This window comes from Daphnia pulex, chromosome 4, assembly GCF_021134715.1.
Source record: "Daphnia pulex isolate KAP4 chromosome 4, ASM2113471v1".
In the NCBI taxonomy this organism is placed as follows: Eukaryota; Metazoa; Arthropoda; class Branchiopoda; order Diplostraca; family Daphniidae; genus Daphnia; species Daphnia pulex.
This window is the reverse complement of record NC_060020.1, coordinates 3,231,796-3,249,080: the sequence shown is the minus strand read 5'-3', so window position 1 is coordinate 3,249,080 and position 17,285 is coordinate 3,231,796. Positions and strand designations below refer to the sequence as shown.

The following is a 17,285-nucleotide window of genomic DNA, read 5'->3' as shown; positions in this document are numbered from 1 at the left end:
ATTATTTGTGCATTTCTAAGAAACATGTAATTTAAAAAACTACCAATTGAACTTCAAAAATGCTAATTTCTTATAACTTACTGAAACACCACTAGATTGCAGTGCGCAAGTATTATGTAACTTAGTAATAGCAGAAGTGATTTTTAAAAACAAGTGAAGTTGTAATTCTGATGAGGTGGTTTATCCACTTCTCGTTCACGGTTGTTTAGCTTTTAATTTTAAGCTAGTTTTTTTTATTGTTTGTAGACTGAAGAATTTCAGGGAAGGGATTAAAGGGTTTGACAACAATCCAAAATTGTCGAGCCTAAAATTAGCTAGTCTTTTAATTAGGCGGCAAGCTACTTCGTCGTGTGCCCATGTCAGATTTATCGACAATTTTTTAGGTCGACGAACTTGAGGTTATTATTGTCATTAGGCGAAAATAATGGCAGGTACAAAGAAATCATTGGAGTAAGTCCCTGTACAGTTACTCCATTTAGTTTTAAAGTTATAGATATTTAATGACTCAATATGTCTTTATAGCCCACTGTTACAAACCCATTACGAAATTTTGGGACTTAAACAAAACTGCTCTTCTAAACAAATCAGAGATGCATTTGTTTCAATTTCAAAAAAAGTAAATGCATTTTTATTTATTTAAAAAGAATTTGATGATGTTTTACAACACATAAATAGGTGCACCCAGATGTTAACAAAAGTGACCCAGATTGCCACAAGTCTTTTCTTAAGCTAAATGAAGCTTATTCTGTCTTGTCAAAGCCATACAAAAGGCAATTGTATGATGCTAGTCTGATGAGTAGAAAATATGCAGCTGTGGATAATTATTCCAGTTGGGTAGAAACTAATGCACCATTTGGAAAAGTCAAGTATGTTTTGTGAGCCATTTTTTAATAAATTATTACTATTTTGTTATCCAACTAATTTTCCAGTATTTCTATTATGTTTTAGTGAATGGAGAGATGAAACTCTTTGGTCAGCAAGAGACAAAACCAAGGACAAATATTATAAAGACAAACCTTATTATGGGATTAAAGGAATGCAGAGAATATCTAACAAATACATTGCTGCTGGCTGTGTTGTGTTTATGTTAGTTGGAGCGGCCTTCCATTTTGTAATTGTTAAGTGAGTGTCTCTATTTTTTAAGACATGTACTTTTACTTGAATCTGTATTTATTATATAACAGGAAATCATCTGCCAGAGCCTTGGAGGTTCTTAACCAAGTCGATAAAGAAAGCACCAACTGGTATCTGGAAACTAGAAGGAAGGCTTTGGCAAGTTCTACCAGTGAGCAAATAGAACGCTTAAGTAAGGAATGGGAAACGAATGATAAATCAAATAAGTAGCTGCGTATCTTTTGTATGTACATACAGAATTTTAGTGTTAAAAAGATTGCACATGGACGAAAGAGTCTTCTTTCCAAAAAAATTTACGCCCAATTCAGATGCCTTCATTTGAATAGGTGCTATTCGCGCTTATTGTATATTAACTCGTGGTTACTACTTTGTAAGCTGTGCTTGTTTGAGGACAGCAAAACTTTTCTTTGCGACATTAAATCAGGAGTTCCGGCGTGCGCGTGCCTTACTAAGTATGGTCAGAGTTAATAAATCGTTACTTCCGCAAGCGATACTGAGATTGTTGAATTACATAGCATTGTTACCACATATTGTTTTAGAGTTTTGAAGGTGACGGTTCCAACTCCCTGATAGCTCTGATTACAACCTCAAGGAGTCCACAGTCCACACTCTCATTCGGTCGTGTGCAATAATGGTTGGCAAATTTGGGATTCCTCGAGACCATTTCCGTGTTGCATTTTATCAAGTAAGTGAAATTTTCTCATGTTAATTTTGACGTTTCTTTACGTAAAAGAATAGGTATGTTTTTCTAAGAAAAAAAGGCTAATTTCAATTTAAAAACTAGTTTTAAACTGGTCTTCAATATCTTGAATTGAAGTTGAAAAATTGCCAAGCCTCTTGAATTTGCTAAAAGGAGAATATTTGCTTCAGGTGTTAAGTTGATGTAATGCATTTTCAGGGTTGATAACTAGTTATTAAGTTTTTTTTATCAAACATTTAGTTGCGTCTTGCAAAAAAACAAAATTTCATTAAAATGGTTTCTATTTTTGTCAACCCTCTCCATTGTGGACTAACTTCCGTGATAGAGAATTTCTATTGAAAAATTGCAAGGTCTTTTGATTAGCGTGTGCTTTCCATAAAGAGTAAAGAGAAAATGGTGTGTATAGCCGAAAAGGAACAATCGTTTCTGGAAACAAAACGGACCGCGCGATACTTGATATAGTCATCGGTGTGCATTAGAATAAGTGCGATCCCTTAAGGCTTTCATCGTTTTTATAGCGAAATCCTTTATAAACAAAACCTGAGCTAAAAGGCTCTCGTCATTGCTTATTTCGCCCATTCAGTAGTTCGACCGTTCATCAGTCAATACCGTGTTTCAGGATTCAGGCCTCACCGATTACTTAATTTTTTTTTTTCAAGAAGTGATGAAATATTTTTAAAAATTGGATATTGATACCAATACTTGTTTATTTAAAATGAATTGGAGACAGTGGTTTGCGCTTTTATTCTTTTTTATCCTCTATTTGTTGCTCGGTGCTGTTGTTTTTATGTTTTTTGAGTCACCGGAAGAAGAGATTCGCTCGCAGGAATTAGGCAATCTTAGGAATGTTATTTACGGTCTGTATTTTCTCTTGCTCTGCCAAAGCCGATACATTCCTTTAAAAATTATCGACATCCGCCGTAATTTTTTTTTTCAATCCACAGATAAATTGATTATGTGTGAAACAAATGGGACAAATGAAATCGATCTCGTAGGCCGAGAGGAAGTATGGATTCAAATTGCCGAAAAAATTAATCAACCGACCCTTATCAACAATCATTCAGTACCTCCCAAGAAATGGACCCTTTACAATAGTTTTTTTGTAGCCGTTACTGTTGCATCCACCATTGGTAGCGTATGCTCCATTTTTATCGTTATTTTTGAGTAATGCAACAATAGAAATTAAGAATTTACACAACAACCTCTCCGCATTCGACAGCTACAGCCTGTATTGAAACGTCAAACGTCAGTCATATAGAACTAGCTCAAGATTTTTTTTTTTTTTGCATTTTACAACTTGTTGTGCGTGTCGATTTATTAATTCGGCATTGCCCTCCTTATTTGCATTTTATAATTATGTTTTATATTTCGAAGGTTACGGCCATTTGGCACCGTCCTCGGCTCCCGGTAGATTATTTTGCATATTTTTTGCTCTTATTGGCATTCCTCTCAACGGAATATTATTTGCTGCGTTAGGAGATCATTTTGGCGCTAAAGTAATGATAAAGAATAATTATTGTCATTTTTTTGTACCTTTATTTGTTTTTCTTTGCTTAAAATTTAAGTAAATAATGTTTGTCCTACATTTTCTTCTTTTTGAAGCTTGTGAGCCGTTCAAGTAATCGCTCCACTGCTTTTGTGGTACTGGCGGATGTTTTATTGTATTTTATTCCCGGACTCGTCGTTTTTCTCGTGATTCCGGCCGGACTCTTTGCCATTGTGGAGGGATGGAATTACATTGATTCATTTTACTACGCATTTATTACCTTAACCACCATTGGTTTCGGCGATCTTGTCGCAGGTACGTGTGGTAAGATAACAAAATAAAAGGCACAATATTTTAAAGTGTTTCCATTAAAAAAAAAACAAGGGCAAAATGATGTCGGGCGTTGGACTTCTGCTTATCGTTCTTTCATAATTATTTGGATATTATTTGGCCTTGGATACCTGATTATGGTAAGTTGAATTGGTTAAATGGTAATTTAAAGTGACTATAATAGTAATACCCTTTTTTATGGCTTGTAGGTCATCAATATCATCACCAAAGGTTTGCGATCAAGGTCAGTAGTAGCCCCAGTTGTAGCGCTAGAAAGAAGAATGGCGGCTCGTATTCGTACCACCAGAAAAGCGTTATCCAAAGACGCTATTGCGTTGCGCCAACTAGTGAACCAGATTAGAGTTCTGAAAATAAAGGTATTCTTGTCATAATTAATCGTAAAACTGTCTGCGATAAAAATTTCTTCAATTGTAGCCCATAGGCAGACCAGCACGGAAGGGATTATTCCGCACCTACAGTCAACCTTCTCTTTATTCCGAAGAAAACATTGTGGATAAAGATTCGCGTAAACAATTCGAAGTCACAGGAAGCAATGGATTTGGTAAAACTAATTACATCGATAGAGATATTACATGCAACAATGGTTCCTTTCGAAAATCCCTGGTAATTAACTCAATAAAATTGTGATTCATGCTACAATAACTTATCTATTGATGTCTTGTAGGAAGGAATCGAATTTAATGAGGATCCTGTCCAACTGTTGACTCGCTTAGCTTCAGCTTTGTGCGACGAAAATGAAGATGACGATCTTTCTAGTCCTGACACTTCTACAACCGAAATTGAACATACCAAAGAAATCAATGAAGTTGACTTGGGATCTACATTTCAACGCATTCGACGATCGTTGCATCTACCTAAGAATAGCCGCACTGCTCATGCTCCTCGTTCACCAGCACCTTCCCCAAAAGTGGAAACCAACTTAAAAATGGGTAATGTGCATCCGCATCTCTTTGCGATAAATAGACGCGTACGACATGTAAGTGAGAATCATGATCATGCAATTTTGAACTGCGATGGGTCAATGAAAAGCAAACAACGATTGATGCTAAACAACGTAGCAAAATTAGAGAATCCGCACGAATTTAAGCGTAGCTTTAGTGAAAGATTTTCACCTAACCGAGATTCGTTCGATTCATCGTTTCAATTTAAGCCCGCTTCGGATTTTTTTACACTGAATCTAGATGTATCATCAACTGGAACAATTTCTAACGCGGACAGCAACACACAAACAGATTTGCCAAATGCGACTGTTGTCGAATTTTGCCATATTTTGGACCGCGTTCAGGTCTCTCGAGAGAACAGTGCTTCGAAACAATATGATTTGTCATACCGATAAAATGTATATTATCGGTGAAAGAGATTGGTTACGTAATCATGAGTTTTCATTCCACATTAACTTTAAATCACTTGTTAGTAATTTTATGAGTATGATAAAATAACGGCGGCACGTACAATATTTGTTCTCTTAATACTTCAATCATGTTGTTGTATTCTGTCGGTCGAATCTCTTGATAATCCATGTAAAAATTTCACGTGATAGACTGATACTGTCTAGAATTAATCATTACCGAAAAAAAGGCATTGAATAAATACAATTTTCTTCGTTGGGAACTATACGCCGGATATACGTCGTCATTTTATATCGTGAGATTACTTGAAATTTTAGGGAAAGCGACAATCGACCAAATAGGAACTTTGTGGAGGCGTTATTTACATTCACTTCACAAGGCTCAACTGTGTGTACATCGTGAAATCAATATGTATTGATCATGTGTTTGAAACTTTCATAAGGTTGCAGTGGAATAAATTCAAAAAAGCCGACTATCCTTCAAATGGTTCGAAATGGAAGATTTATTCATTCACCGAAGGAAAGGAAATAAAGTGTCAAAGTGAGTTTTTCAGCCATACCATAACCATTTAGTATTCATTTTTATATTGGTTGTTGTAGACCGTTAGACCCATTCCAATCCCCATCAACGTTAACCTGCAGAAGGAAAGGCCAGTTTGCATGTCCTTCACACTCGAAGGTCACAGAAATCATTATGTAAAAGGTAAAAAGTTTCATGCAGTGGTGTAGAGGTTGGGTAAGAACGGGATGCGTTACATAACCATTTGGTATTTCATTTTGATATTTTTGTGTGTAGACCCATCCCCAGCAAAGTCAACCTGCAAAAGGAAGGGAACGTCCGCATGTCCTTCACACCAGAAGGTAACGGAGACCATTACGAAAAACGCGTCATGTGGTTTAGAGGTTGGGTGAGAACGACACGTGTTACACAACCATTTGGTATTCATTTTGATATTGGTTGTTGTAGACCCACCCCCAGCAACCTGCAGAAGGAAAGGCCAGTAACACTCCGAAGGTCACGGAGATCTTTACGAAAAACGTGTCATGCAGTGGTGTAGAGGTTGGGTAAGAACGGGATGTGTTACGTATAACCATTTGGTATTCATTTTGATATTTGTTTTTGTAGACCCATCCCCGGCAACGTCTACCTGTAGAAGGAAAGGTTAGTTTGCATGTCCTTAACGCTCGAAGGTCAGGGAGATCATTACATAAAAGGTAAAACTTGTCATATATGCAGTGGTCTAGAGGTTGGGTGAGGACGGCCGTTTTGCTTCATTATCAAGCAGGTAGAACACCCGCAAGGCTTTAGAGGTGAGGATGTGAAAAAAAATCGTATAAAAGGAGAGAGAAAAGGCGAAGGAAAGTCAGTCGAGTGAGCATCTCCGACACGGAAACAACTGCAGCGCACTCTCCATCTGCCTTCTTCACCGTATTGCCAGTTCGCAACCATGGGTAAATATTCTGTCTTTATATGGAATTATTTGATAATGGCAATTATTTTCTGTTTGTTTTATTATGTAAGTTACTATTGAGTATTAATGTTTCAATTTGTTCGCTGTCTAGTTAACTAAGGCGTCGTATGCTGTTGGGTGTTGTATTGTTAATGGCTGGGTCGACCACTGGTGTACCGATGTCTCCTGGGTATGGCGGATGCCAAACCGCAATGCTGCCGCCTTACTACACAACAACAACATACGCAACAACCGGTTCCTACACCACCAAGGCTCGAGAGTGTTACAATTCATGATGCCCCGAGTTGCTACCCCGAACCCCGAGTTACATCACCAGAGGCGGAGTACTACACCGAGGCTCCTAAGTACTACAACCGCAATACTACACGTCTATGTATGCTGCCCCTGCCTACTACACCGAGGCCCCGCATTACTACGACACCGAAGCGCTTAAGTACTACACTACAACCTACGTTGCCCCGAGCTACTACACCTACGTACCGAAGAATTACTGTGCGTAAAAGGAGTCGTTGAAAAAAGAAGTCGTGCCCAGCAGTGCCTTATCTGTCACCAACTGGATTCCTCATCGTGTAACCGATTCTCAATTATGGGTAAATATTCTTTTTTTTACATTGATTTTTGTATCAATTCATTTTGTTCTAATGTTGTTCTAATGTTTAAATTTATTTCTTGTTTAGATAACTGGCGTCTTGCTCCTGTTGGATTTTGTATCGTTGATGGCTGGGTCGACCACTGATGTACCAATGTCTCCGTGGTATTCCGCAAACTAAACCGCAACGCCGCCGCCTTCCTAACTTACGCAACGACCAGTTCCTGCACCGAAGTCTTCAAGTACTACACCACTGAAGCACCGGAGTTTTATACCACAACTTACGCTGCCCCGGGTCATTACACTGACGCCCTGAAGTATTACTCTGCCCCGAGTTACTACACCACCAAGGCGACGGATTACTACATGACAATGCATGCTGTCCCATCCGACTACACCGAGGCTCCGAAGTATTACTATGTTCTCATTTACTTACTGCACCTATTTTTCTAAGTACTACTCTGTTCCCAGTTGCTACACCGAGGCTCCCGCTGATTACTCCACCAAAACGGCCGAATACTACACCGAAGCGGGAAAGTCCTTCTCTGTCTGATCTACACAACCACAACTGAGGCGACCAAGTATTACGCAGTCCCTACTTACTATCCAGAAGCTGCTCTTTCGTACTGATGCTCCAGTCTACTACACCACGACCTACGCTACACCTAGCTACAACACCGCAGCTCCCAAGTACTACACCGAAGAAGCCGCCTGTTACACATCCACGTACGCAGCCTGGAATACCACATCGAGGAATTTAAGTATTACCCTGCTCCAAAGTACTACCATCTGAGGTTCATATGTATTAAACCAGCAATTCTCCCGACTATGTCACCACTACTTATGTTGCTCCGACCTATACATCGAAGTATTTCTCTGGATGTGTTGAAAGATAATATAAGATTGATCGAAAAATCACGTGTATGTCTCTATTTTCTCCTGAAGTACCTTTCTTTCTTTTGATATCGCATGATGTGAGAAACTATTTCTGAATGCTTTGTGAACTTAAACAAAACAATAAAAAATACAACAATAAAAATTCAAACTCATTTTGTTTACCATTTCAATAACAATACAATTTTTTTGTATCACTAAAATTCAAAGTCCAACAACCAATGTATGCTCAAAAATTCAAAGTCCACCTTCCATTATTTCTGCTAAGTCCAGACTTTTGTTTTTGAAAAAAAATTTAAAAAAATCCCCCTTACAACAAGTTATTAAAAAAATTTTGCGAAAATTTTATTCGAACAATTTTATATATTAAATTTTATTCATAATAAGTTTATTTCAAAATTTATAATATTGTCATACATATTTTCCCTGTGGCCCCCAGGGGGGGGGGGCCTGTCGCTTTCTCTACCGCGATAATAACATGATGCAAGTTATATGCAAGTTATTATTTGTTTGGCGCAGAAAGCTTGTTTTATCTAGCAGTTCTCGACTGTGTCAAACCTGATATTGATCAAGTTGCCTCAGTCGTATACTGCATGATTGAATGAAAACTCAAAAGACGACAGATCAAACTATTTGAAGTCACAACACAAAATACTGGCAGGCAAACAACACAAAATTTTCAAGTCAGGAATCAAGATGGAACAGCTCAGCAGCTAGCTCAGCACAGCAATTTCAGGGTAACACCAGCGCAGCTACTTCTGGATTACACTGCAACCTCATGCTGCATACACCGGATTAATCTGTCTTCGTCACACCTTTCACCATTTGGCTGCAACAAGGTGGCCAACAGCGTTAAAGTGTTTTTTATACCTGTTCAAGAAAGGAAAATTATTTTCGAGAAACACAACTGTGTACACATGCATACTCAATAGAACAAAAAAAATTACAAAGAGTAACAGATAACTGCGCAGCCCAACAGAATAACTTTGTCAATTCAAAATTTCTATAGTAGCGGAGTCAATTGGTCTACTCTCTAGTCATGTTAACTAAATCTGTAGTACTTTTACAAGACATTTGATCAAAATAATTACTTTTTACTGTTGCATGGGATGAGACGTACGCCTAAGAACAGGCAGCGAGACACACGAGGCACGCCATTTCGGCAATGTACAGGCAATTCCAAATTCCAACTCTGAGATGAATGATTTGGCAAATTGGTTTCTACGTGATAAATAACCTGTAAATTTTCACATAAACATTTTACAATCAATAAACATTAAGAAATTAACAATAAATACCTTTTAATTTTCATCGTGAGAAACGTCACGACCAGCAACCCATTTCTGCTGCTTCTTGGAACAAAATGGCCGAAATGCGTCCCTGAAGACACTCGCGCTATCTGGTGGACATTCAACTTTTGACAGCCATCTATTGACAGCCATTAGATTCCTGTTCAAATGACTGAACGCAACGGCTGGATTGCTTGCTTTCAGAGACAGCCCGCAGCAGCTCAACTTGAATTCGACATGCCTTTCGGCTTTCACTAGCTGGCACGAAATGAATCAAATGAGCATCAACACCAGATTACTCCAGCAGCTTTCCCTATGACACAAATACACACACTTTTTAGTTAGCTTTTCAGACTTTTTAACTCTTTCAACATAAAAATAAAAATCTATTATATTAACAGAAAGTGTTGGGGTCAAGACAAAAAATTAAACTTACAATTTTCTGAACCAAAGCATAATTTTCCTGCCTGTGGCTGTAAGGCAACAGCACCAACTGCTTGAGTAAAAAATTCAGAAAAATACACATGCTGGTAGTGCCCTGCATCTTTTCATGTGACTTCCCCAAAGTTGGTGAATAAACCTGAAGATTACCCATGGCCTTGATTATGTTCACATAGCTTCCTCTATGACAGAAGATACAGTTTATGGCATCAAATAAAAGTTAAAAATTTTTGAAGGAAGAATAATACCTTGTCTTGCTTGACTTGTCTGTCAATGCATTTTCTGTAGGAAACATGTTCAGAAAAAAACAACTGTCCCATCCCAAGCTATAAACATGAAACAAAATTGAAACAAAAATTGAAAAAATTGCTAACTTCACTCCTCTGTGACGGTGACCGTTTTTACCTTCCATTGCCGGCTTTGGTCGCCATTTCTTCTCAGCGGGACACGCATATAGAGGGTTCGAACTTACAAAGCGATAATTCACTCAACGAGTTGAGACCGTTTGTGCAGAAAAACGAGACATTAGGCCAGAAACAGAGGTGAGGCCAATGAGTAGATCCAAGAAAGCGAGTTATCCATGGGGCCGTGATGGAAATCTTTAACGACATCGGGCTAGATGCTGTCAAGCGGTAGAGCTCTATTGGCCACAAAGATGAATTCCATCACCTTTGTGTTTCTAGATCTGTTGAAGATCTTTTTTGAGATTTGAATTTCTTAATTTGAATTTCTGATTTGAAGATCTGTTGAGTAAAATGCTCATTAGCTATGGTTTAGAGAGAAATAAACGAAATAAAAATGTCTCCTAATTACCTGGTGTCTTGTGTCTACAGAAGATTTTCTTTTTTAAAAACATCCAATATTCGAGTCGACAGTTGAGTGAAATTGATCAATCTCCTCTCTGACGAACCTGGAACATGCAGTCGAAAACTGGGCTGCCTTCTTCTGCTATTCTTCACTTTTGGATAAATGTTTTTTTTTCTCACTTGTTAGCATTTTCCCTTCAGCATCAATATTTTGTTGAACGATGAAGCATGTAACATGTTGAGTCCAATGTAGACTGGAGATTAGAACTCTTGCTATTTCAGGCTAGATATACTGTCCAACAGTTTACTTAGATATTTGTGGGGCTATGAATCGTGAGCATATATGGCTAATAAGACGTGAGACAGGGAGGGGGAATATAACAAGACACTGAGACACTGAACGACTGAACGAAGTCAACGAACCATGGAACGAACTGTGAAGAGTGAAGACTTGCACTGCAGACGAACTTTCGTGACAACCAGAAAGCAGTGCTGCCAATTTAATAATTTATGGAGCTCCGATGCCGCATTGCCGCTATGTGAATTACTCGGTTATCTATCTCTTACATGGTGTGTCTCTTATGTCTTATCCTAAACCTAAATCCTAATAGGCTAATATCATTTACCATGCTAATATCCTGCAATTCTGCAAATAACCTTATTATTATTATTATTGTATGAATTAAAAGATATTACTTTTTCACTATTGAAATAAATTCAAATTAATTAAGCCGTCCCAAAATGCCTAACCTTAAGTTCCTTGGAAAAAAAAAAAACGAAAACCCGAACAGAAACCCTTCGGGTAGTTTTGAAACAATTTTGAAATAATTTTTAAAAATTTCATTCAAGGTTGAATACGAATAATTCCACAGTGTTGTGTGCGTGGCAAGGACACACGAAGAAGGACACACGAAGTAGTTTCATAATTTTAGATTAATTCAGAAAATAAACAAACATGCGATTAATTCTACATAATTCAACGTAAATGGATTTTCAAAAATAGTATCGTACGTTACCAAACTGTCGCGTGCATTGTTTTCCTTCACAAATGAAAAAATCCCTATTACCCGTAAAGACAATGTTGCAGTTTAACATTTATTTAAACCGATTATTCAGAACTACAACAAGAACTGTTCTACGGATTGTCGCATCACTTGTCGACGGGATCGCAGCCGAAGTTCTTCAAGATAATTTATGGGCATCAGTTCAGGTTTTTTTACATCTTCCATTGTTATGCGACATCCGTAACAAAGAACAGCACTCCAATCACTCTGGATTTGGTCATTCGACGTCTTACAACACGGTTTGCCCTGAGAATTGCAATTAGAATTGCACGATGTTGAGTCCTGATGCTGACCAGTTCCAACGGATTGCGATGAATGGTTTCTCAAATCATCATTCGGTCCACTTCGCGAAATAGTCTGTGAAATGTGTCGAGCGGTTGATGCACTACAAACTGAGGACTCTTCAATGGCCGAAAGGCATAAAAGACAAAGTGAATCTCTTTCACAATCGGATGGATTCGGATCAGCAATGTTTGATTTAAGTTTATCACTGATACGAAATAAAGTTGAAATTGTAGCTGGAAAATTGGTCTGCAAAGTTACTACGAAGTCTTCAGTTAATCGCCCAATACTGGCAGTTGAACCTAACTATTAATGAAATAAGAAGAATTAAGAATTAATGAAAGGTTATGTTCAAGCCAACCACAAACAGCACTGTGTGCGACAGTAGATTACCTTTGATGACAATGTAGGCAGGCACACTGAATCAACCCCTAAGAAATTTGCTAAATACGCCACTTCTTTATCGACAAACTCACGCATAGGTCGTAGAAAAACAGTACCGGTACGAGAATCCGTAAATCCCTGTAGTAAAGAAAAATGTAAAGAAATTAATTTATTCGTTATAAAGTAGAAAGAATCGACGACAACTTACTATCTCATGGGCAATCTGAGCCCCCCTTCCTTGACCGATAGCAGATAGAAGTTGGCCGGCCAATCTAGTAGCATTTGGACCTAAAAATACTTTTGCGTGATTCAATCGAGTAGCTAAAAGTGTGATCAAACGCTGTTTCAAACGAATTAGTAAATCTTCCTTTGCCGTAAGACTTTTCACAGAACCAAATAGCGTCTCCAGTTGGCTTTCATAAATAGAAGATTCGATTTGGTAAGAATTCATTTCCAGCTTCAAGTCATTGAGGTCTGGTGCTAAACAGTACTCAAGGCTACAGATGTAAACATCAAAGCCATTTTTTTTAGCCTGCTCAAGAACAAAATCAGTGGTTTCTTTCCTTTCGTGTTTGGAAAGATTCAAAATTAAACCTTCTAAGAAAGGTATAGAAACTAAGAATTATTCTGATTTCTTTATACTGGCAACTGAATTTGAATTACCGTCTATGTGTACTAAAGTAGGTTTGAACACCATTTTAATTTTTTTACTTTCTGAGAGATCCAAGCCTTCTTTAATAAGCTTTACCATGGACCCACTAGATAATCCTCCAGAATATGCCAATAAAACATGTTCATTATGTTTAAGAGCATGTGCTTTCCCAATCGTGGAACGGAATTTATGGACAGCATACTTCATAAAACAATCACTGAAACAAAAAATTTTTGATGATGAATTAAGAAGATTTTTTTTTAAGTTCGTTTTAGACTCACCGACAGTATGGATCTGTTTTACGTAGAAGAACTTGAGCCTTTAGTATGTTACATCTGCGGCATATTGCATCTGTACTAAATGACAATTTTTGTTTAAATGGTAGTTTCGGGTTACAAGCAAATAACCAAATCTTACACTGATAGTTTGGGAGTTGCGACCATGGTCTCTTCGGCTAAGTTTTCTTCGTTAATAGAACACATCATGAGCTTATTATAGAGGTAAGAGGTATGCTGATATAAAATTATCAAATTACTAAAAAATTAGATTGTCAAAACGAGGCAGAGTACGCATTTACACGATTACACGATCAAAATTCCCGAATCAGGAATCACGTTGCAGTAAATAACTAAATATGTCGTCTGCTAATTAACATGCTTGCCAAACAACTGACATTAATATTTTATTTTGATAATATCTTGAAATTTATTCTCTAACTTACATAAAATAATCAAAATACGTAACATATAAATTAAACTTCCAATTCAATGAGTTCTTAATGGCATTTATGTGGTTCACATGACGTAATGGCAACAGCTTAGCTGTGTGTAAAACAGCATTCAGGTCTGCCATTGCATCAGCTGGTATTCCGGCTAGACACGTTTACACCGTTATATTTGTTAATAACTTGTGCTACAAAATTAGTATTGTTTAATCATGGCAGAAGAAGAAGCAGTAAGTTATTGTTTAGAGTGTTTACCATGTCAAATTATATAAATTGTTTTTTTTTAGATTTTTGATCCATCTTTGAAGAAGAAAAAGAAGAAGGCCAAGAAGACCCCTTTCGATTTTGACGCAGCTTTAGCTGGTGGAACAGTTGGCAATGAGCCGGTTGAGTTAGAAGTAGGAAAGGAAAACGAAAATCCTGAAGAGGAAGAAGTAAAAGAAGTAGATGACTTAGATCTTGAAAGCTTTGGCAAAAAGAAGAAAAAATCTAAAAAGAAGGCTTTCCAACTTGAAGATACTGAAGTAGCCTCACCTGAAGTTGAAGGACAAGAAGGAGAAGCAGTTGAAGATCAAGAGGATTTAGATCTTGACTTTTCTAAAAGCTTGAAAAAGAAGAAGAAGAAGAAAAATACTGGAGCAGTTGAAGAAGAGAAAGACGAGAAAGGTAATAAAGAAATACATTATGGTTTGAATTCAAAAGTCAACATTTTTTACATTTGTTTTACAGAGGAAAATGCTGGAGTTGCCTGGACCACTGATGGAGATTACACTTATGATGAGCTTCTTAATCGAGTATTTAATATCATGAGAGAGAAGAATCCTGAAATGGTAGCTGGAGAAAAGAAAAAGTTTACAATGAGGCCTCCCCAGGTTGTGCGAATTGGAACCAAGAAAACGTCATTCGCGAACTTTTCTGAAATATGTAAAACGTAAGTTATATTTGTTACTCTTTTGACTACTTCTCTTACGACAGAATTATTTTGCTTCTCAGGTTACATCGACAACCTAAACACGTATTGGCATTTCTTCTGGCTGAGTTAGGTACCAGTGGGTCTGTTGATGGTAACAATCAACTCATCATCAAAGGTCGTTTCCAACAGAAACAGATGGAAAACGTATTACGTCGTTACGTTAAAGAATACGTCACTTGTCATACGTGTCGATCACCTGATACAATTCTTCAGAAAGATACTCGACTTTTCTTCCTCCAATGTGAAACATGCGGTTCAAGATGTTCTGTAGCCTCCATCAAATCTGGTTTCCAGGCCGTTACCGGAAAACGCGCGGCCATTCGAGCCAAAACGGCGTAAATTACTTCGTACAGAAAAAAATATGTGCTGTCTTTTGTCATTAATGAGAGAAATACATTTTCTTTCCTTTACCATTTTTTTCCAAGCAAAATTTCCATAATTTTAGGATAAGCACAATTGTTTTACGCCACAATTTTGTGTTTAATTACTTTCAATAATCTTAGTTACAACGAATTCTAGTGTGTTACAATTTTATATTTTATGAACAAATTTTTACTTCCACTCAAACTCCATGGTCTAAGGACATTCGACGGGAACTTCGTTCTGTTGCTCCGAAGTAACATCTTCGCCATTGCTAGCTTCGGTATCTATTATTTCGTAAGGATCACTGTCGCTTGTTGAATTTGATGCTTGTTTCAGAGGAGAGTCGCAATCACGCTGTATCAAAGAAATATGGTCTAGTTGCGATTCACGGTTGTCCTTAGTGGTTTCCAGTTGAACTGGAGAAAACCAATTTCCAATTATAGGAACCATCGAGAGTGTCAGCGTAGGAGGTTGTTCAGTGGCCTCAGAGCTCAGCAATCCTCCTCCATTCAGTTTCGACTGGCCTTTATAATGAGGAATATACAAGGCTAAGTCGTCGTCGTCAGCGTCCAGACGCTTCCTCTTGCGCTGCATTGTAAGAACATTAACTATAGACAAAGTATACTTGATTGACAAAATCAACAGACTTACTCCTGATCCTGGTACTGTAGCATTAGCTGAACCAGTCAAACGTAGCGGTAACCACCCGGAGAGCGAATTCAATATGCGGGTAAAAAAGTTCTGATTCTGCACTCCACGAGACTTGAAAAACAAATTAAAAAAATTATTTGGCAACTGAACTATTCCACTTATTAACTAATACTTACAGGGCTTGGAGACCAAGACGGAAATTCCTGAATATCCTCCAGATCTTGTATCGCAAGACGCCATGCTCGGATTTTGGAAGCCTACATTCACAAAACACATTGTTATTTCTTCATCGTTACAACACAGAAATAATGTTAACCATTTGTTGACGCAAATCGCGAATCGGTGTAGAAATTGTGCTTTGCGATAAATCTTCCATTAAGGATACACAGCTACGATCGAAAACGCTTTCATCGACAGCAGTAGAGACTGAAGAGAATGGAGTCCAGTCTTCAGCATCAGATGGTTTTTGTTGGTTACAAGGAGTTCCTGGCAAAATAAGGAAACAATATCACATAAATGTTTAAACTAGAAAAATTTACTCACAATGAAAGCATACCATTTGAGGAAGATATGTGACGAAGATTCAGTAATTTGGGAAGACCATTTAATTCATTGCACATGGAATTGGAAGACACCTCACAGCTCACCTTAGGAGACTGCTTGTCTTTCATCACATTGTCTTGGATTCAAATAGAGAATGATTAAACATATCAACAATTTCCAAAAAATAAACAAGACAGCTAGTAACATACGTCTTGGAACAATTAAGGACTCAACCATGTGAAGGAGACGATCAACTGCATTCAGGGACACCTTAACCACTTTATATTTCTTGATTTTATGAAATAACCCTTCATCTTGGTGATCGACCTTATTCACAATACATTAAAATAAATAATGAAGTGTTTATTCCATGAAAACACTAGCAATGTTAATAAGTGAATCAATGTTGAATAAGAAATTTACCATTCTTCTGCCTCTCAGAAAATGAAAACCTCCAACCAAAATAGTTGATATGACCAAGGTTCCCACAGCAACTGAATAAAATTCATTATAACTGTTGCGGTAATCAATCCAGATATAGAAAAGCTGAATCGCCTAAAGTTTGTTGACTCACCTAATTTGTGGACAAGTGGAACTTTTGCTAGATAGACCCCAGAAGTACGAGAAAATTCTTGAAATCCTACAGAAATACATTGTATGAGTATGACATGGCTGAATGAAATATATACTACATGGAAATATTTGAATCAATTAAATGGTTACCTGTGGTAATCAAAGCAAGAGTACTTCGTTCTTCGTGGCGGCCATAGATACTAGCCATACTCCAATCAACAATAACGACGAAATAAAATAAAATAAATTAATTTAATACGCAGTATCGTATGATACGAGTTCTGACACAAACCCTATGAGACTGATAGACTTTTTGTCTCTAGGCTACTGAGTTGACTAATCCTACATCCCAAGGGAATGTAGGAATGTCAACTTGCCATGTGACAAAGGAAAAAGCATTTTCGCCTATGCCCTATAGGCCTAATGTCTATCGTGCAAATGAACGAATAGCGAGGCAATTTTTTTCAAATTTGAAACAACTTTTCACTGCCTTGCGCACGATTCTTTTCGAAAATCACTTAAATCAGTAAAGCCAATCTCCATCGTTGTCGTTGTGAAAGTTGTTT

The 17,285-nt window shown here is 37.5% G+C and overlaps 6 protein-coding genes and 2 long non-coding RNA genes across 13 annotated transcripts; 4 read left to right on the top strand and 4 right to left on the bottom strand.

Moving 5' to 3' along the window:
- Positions 1–144: 144 nt before the first annotated feature.
- LOC124192525 (dnaJ-like protein 60) lies at positions 145–1,681 on the top strand. Its single transcript, XM_046585884.1, has 6 exons — positions 145–450; positions 523–616; positions 676–866; positions 949–1,122; positions 1,185–1,306; positions 1,461–1,681. The coding sequence occupies exons 1-6, from the start codon at positions 425–427 to the stop codon at positions 1,679–1,681; spliced, it is 828 nt and encodes a 275-aa protein (XP_046441840.1). The 5' UTR covers positions 145–424.
- LOC124192460 (potassium channel subfamily K member 10-like) lies at positions 1,471–5,287 on the top strand. Of its 4 annotated transcripts, none has more exons than XM_046585740.1 (8): positions 1,675–1,819; positions 2,779–2,964; positions 3,209–3,330; positions 3,437–3,635; positions 3,705–3,790; positions 3,860–4,027; positions 4,086–4,274; positions 4,336–5,287. In XM_046585740.1, exons 2-8 carry the CDS (start codon positions 2,790–2,792, stop codon positions 5,005–5,007), a joined length of 1,611 nt encoding a protein of 536 aa, XP_046441696.1. In that variant the 5' UTR covers positions 1,675–1,819; positions 2,779–2,789; the 3' UTR covers positions 5,008–5,287. The 4 variants fall into 4 exon arrangements, with proteins under 4 accessions (XP_046441697.1, XP_046441698.1, XP_046441696.1 ...); XM_046585739.1 differs by lacking the exon at positions 1,675–1,819 and adding an exon at positions 1,854–2,691; XM_046585741.1 differs by lacking the exons at positions 2,779–2,964; positions 3,209–3,330 and adding an exon at positions 1,471–1,586 and having other exon boundaries at positions 1,674–1,819.
- A 1,295-nt stretch (positions 5,288–6,582) lies between these two features.
- Positions 6,583–7,910, top strand: LOC124192459. Its single transcript, XR_006873723.1, has 3 exons — positions 6,583–7,081; positions 7,169–7,490; positions 7,552–7,910. It is a non-coding gene; the product is annotated as an uncharacterized LOC124192459 (long non-coding RNA).
- Positions 7,911–8,570: 660 nt separating this feature from the next.
- Positions 8,571–9,464, bottom strand: LOC124192458. Its single transcript, XR_006873722.1, has 3 exons — positions 9,273–9,464; positions 9,066–9,211; positions 8,571–8,844 (listed from the first exon to the last, which is right to left on the bottom strand). It is a non-coding gene; the product is annotated as an uncharacterized LOC124192458 (long non-coding RNA).
- Positions 9,465–9,523: 59 nt separating this feature from the next.
- Positions 9,524–11,063, bottom strand: LOC124192457. The gene is made up of 5 exons (XM_046585737.1): positions 10,518–11,063; positions 10,110–10,447; positions 9,953–10,030; positions 9,700–9,886; positions 9,524–9,576 (listed from the first exon to the last, which is right to left on the bottom strand). Exons 2-5 carry the CDS (start codon positions 10,133–10,135, stop codon positions 9,559–9,561), a joined length of 309 nt encoding a protein of 102 aa, XP_046441693.1. The 5' UTR covers positions 10,136–10,447; positions 10,518–11,063; the 3' UTR covers positions 9,524–9,558.
- A 531-nt stretch (positions 11,064–11,594) lies between these two features.
- On the bottom strand, positions 11,595–13,532 carry LOC124192454 (cytoplasmic tRNA 2-thiolation protein 2-B-like). Of its 2 annotated transcripts, none has more exons than XM_046585732.1 (6): positions 13,310–13,532; positions 13,174–13,248; positions 12,904–13,109; positions 12,449–12,837; positions 12,250–12,378; positions 11,595–12,162 (listed from the first exon to the last, which is right to left on the bottom strand). In XM_046585732.1, the coding sequence occupies exons 1-6, from the start codon at positions 13,375–13,377 to the stop codon at positions 11,629–11,631; spliced, it is 1,401 nt and encodes a 466-aa protein (XP_046441688.1). In that variant the 5' UTR covers positions 13,378–13,532; the 3' UTR covers positions 11,595–11,628. The 2 variants fall into 2 exon arrangements, with proteins under 2 accessions (XP_046441688.1, XP_046441689.1); XM_046585733.1 differs by having other exon boundaries at positions 13,174–13,243; positions 13,310–13,517.
- A 156-nt stretch (positions 13,533–13,688) lies between these two features.
- LOC124192456 (eukaryotic translation initiation factor 2 subunit 2-like) lies at positions 13,689–14,999 on the top strand. Of its 2 annotated transcripts, XM_046585736.1 has the most exons (4): positions 13,689–13,846; positions 13,904–14,282; positions 14,346–14,547; positions 14,610–14,999. In XM_046585736.1, exons 1-4 carry the CDS (start codon positions 13,829–13,831, stop codon positions 14,926–14,928), a joined length of 918 nt encoding a protein of 305 aa, XP_046441692.1. In that variant the 5' UTR covers positions 13,689–13,828; the 3' UTR covers positions 14,929–14,999. The 2 variants fall into 2 exon arrangements, with proteins under 2 accessions (XP_046441692.1, XP_046441691.1); XM_046585735.1 differs by having other exon boundaries at positions 13,904–14,547.
- Positions 15,000–15,105: 106 nt separating this feature from the next.
- Positions 15,106–17,247, bottom strand: LOC124192455. The gene is made up of 9 exons (XM_046585734.1): positions 16,870–17,247; positions 16,721–16,786; positions 16,570–16,640; positions 16,356–16,473; positions 16,160–16,282; positions 15,920–16,089; positions 15,780–15,860; positions 15,604–15,714; positions 15,106–15,540 (listed from the first exon to the last, which is right to left on the bottom strand). Exons 1-9 carry the CDS (start codon positions 16,925–16,927, stop codon positions 15,166–15,168), a joined length of 1,173 nt encoding a protein of 390 aa, XP_046441690.1. The 5' UTR covers positions 16,928–17,247; the 3' UTR covers positions 15,106–15,165.
- Between the last annotated feature and the right edge of the window lie 38 nt (positions 17,248–17,285).

Excerpts from the sequence above, each read along its gene's own strand:
- LOC124192525 (XM_046585884.1), top strand. The coding sequence starts at position 425 with ATGGCAGGTACAAAGAAATCATTGGA. Across the intron at positions 1,123-1,184 it reads TTCCATTTTGTAATTGTTAA|GAAATCATCTGCCAGAGCCT; the intron begins GTGAGTGTCTCT and ends ATTATATAACAG. Across the intron at positions 1,307-1,460 it reads TGAGCAAATAGAACGCTTAA|GTGCTATTCGCGCTTATTGT; the intron begins GTAAGGAATGGG and ends TCATTTGAATAG.
- LOC124192460 (XM_046585739.1), top strand. The coding sequence starts at position 2,550 with ATGAATTGGAGACAGTGGTTTGCGCTTTTATTCTTTTTTATCCTCTAT. Across the intron at positions 2,965-3,208 it reads TACTGTTGCATCCACCATTG|GTTACGGCCATTTGGCACCG; the intron begins GTAGCGTATGCT and ends TATATTTCGAAG. Across the intron at positions 4,275-4,335 it reads GTTCCTTTCGAAAATCCCTG|GAAGGAATCGAATTTAATGA; the intron begins GTAATTAACTCA and ends GATGTCTTGTAG.
- LOC124192457 (XM_046585737.1), bottom strand. The coding sequence starts at position 10,135 with ATGGCGACCAAAGCCGGCAATGGAAG. Across the intron at positions 10,031-10,109 it reads ACCAAAGCCGGCAATGGAAG|CTTGGGATGGGACAGTTGTT; the intron begins GTAAAAACGGTC and ends TCATGTTTATAG. Across the intron at positions 9,887-9,952 it reads GACAAGTCAAGCAAGACAAG|AGGAAGCTATGTGAACATAA; the intron begins GTATTATTCTTC and ends CTTCTGTCATAG.
- LOC124192454 (XM_046585732.1), bottom strand. The coding sequence starts at position 13,377 with ATGATGTGTTCTATTAACGAAGAAAACTTAGCCGAAGAGACCATGGTC. Across the intron at positions 13,110-13,173 it reads AAAACAGATCCATACTGTCG|TGATTGTTTTATGAAGTATG; the intron begins GTGAGTCTAAAA and ends TTTTTGTTTCAG. Across the intron at positions 12,838-12,903 it reads TACTTTAGTACACATAGACG|AAGGTTTAATTTTGAATCTT; the intron begins GTAATTCAAATT and ends TACCTTTCTTAG.
- LOC124192456 (XM_046585735.1), top strand. Across the intron at positions 14,548-14,609 it reads TTTTCTGAAATATGTAAAAC|GTTACATCGACAACCTAAAC; the intron begins GTAAGTTATATT and ends TTTGCTTCTCAG.
- LOC124192455 (XM_046585734.1), bottom strand. The coding sequence starts at position 16,927 with ATGGCTAGTATCTATGGCCGCCACGAAGAACGAAGTACTCTTGCTTTG. Across the intron at positions 16,090-16,159 it reads TCACATATCTTCCTCAAATG|GAACTCCTTGTAACCAACAA; the intron begins GTATGCTTTCAT and ends TTATTTTGCCAG. Across the intron at positions 15,861-15,919 it reads GCGATTTGCGTCAACAAATG|GCTTCCAAAATCCGAGCATG; the intron begins GTTAACATTATT and ends TTGTGAATGTAG.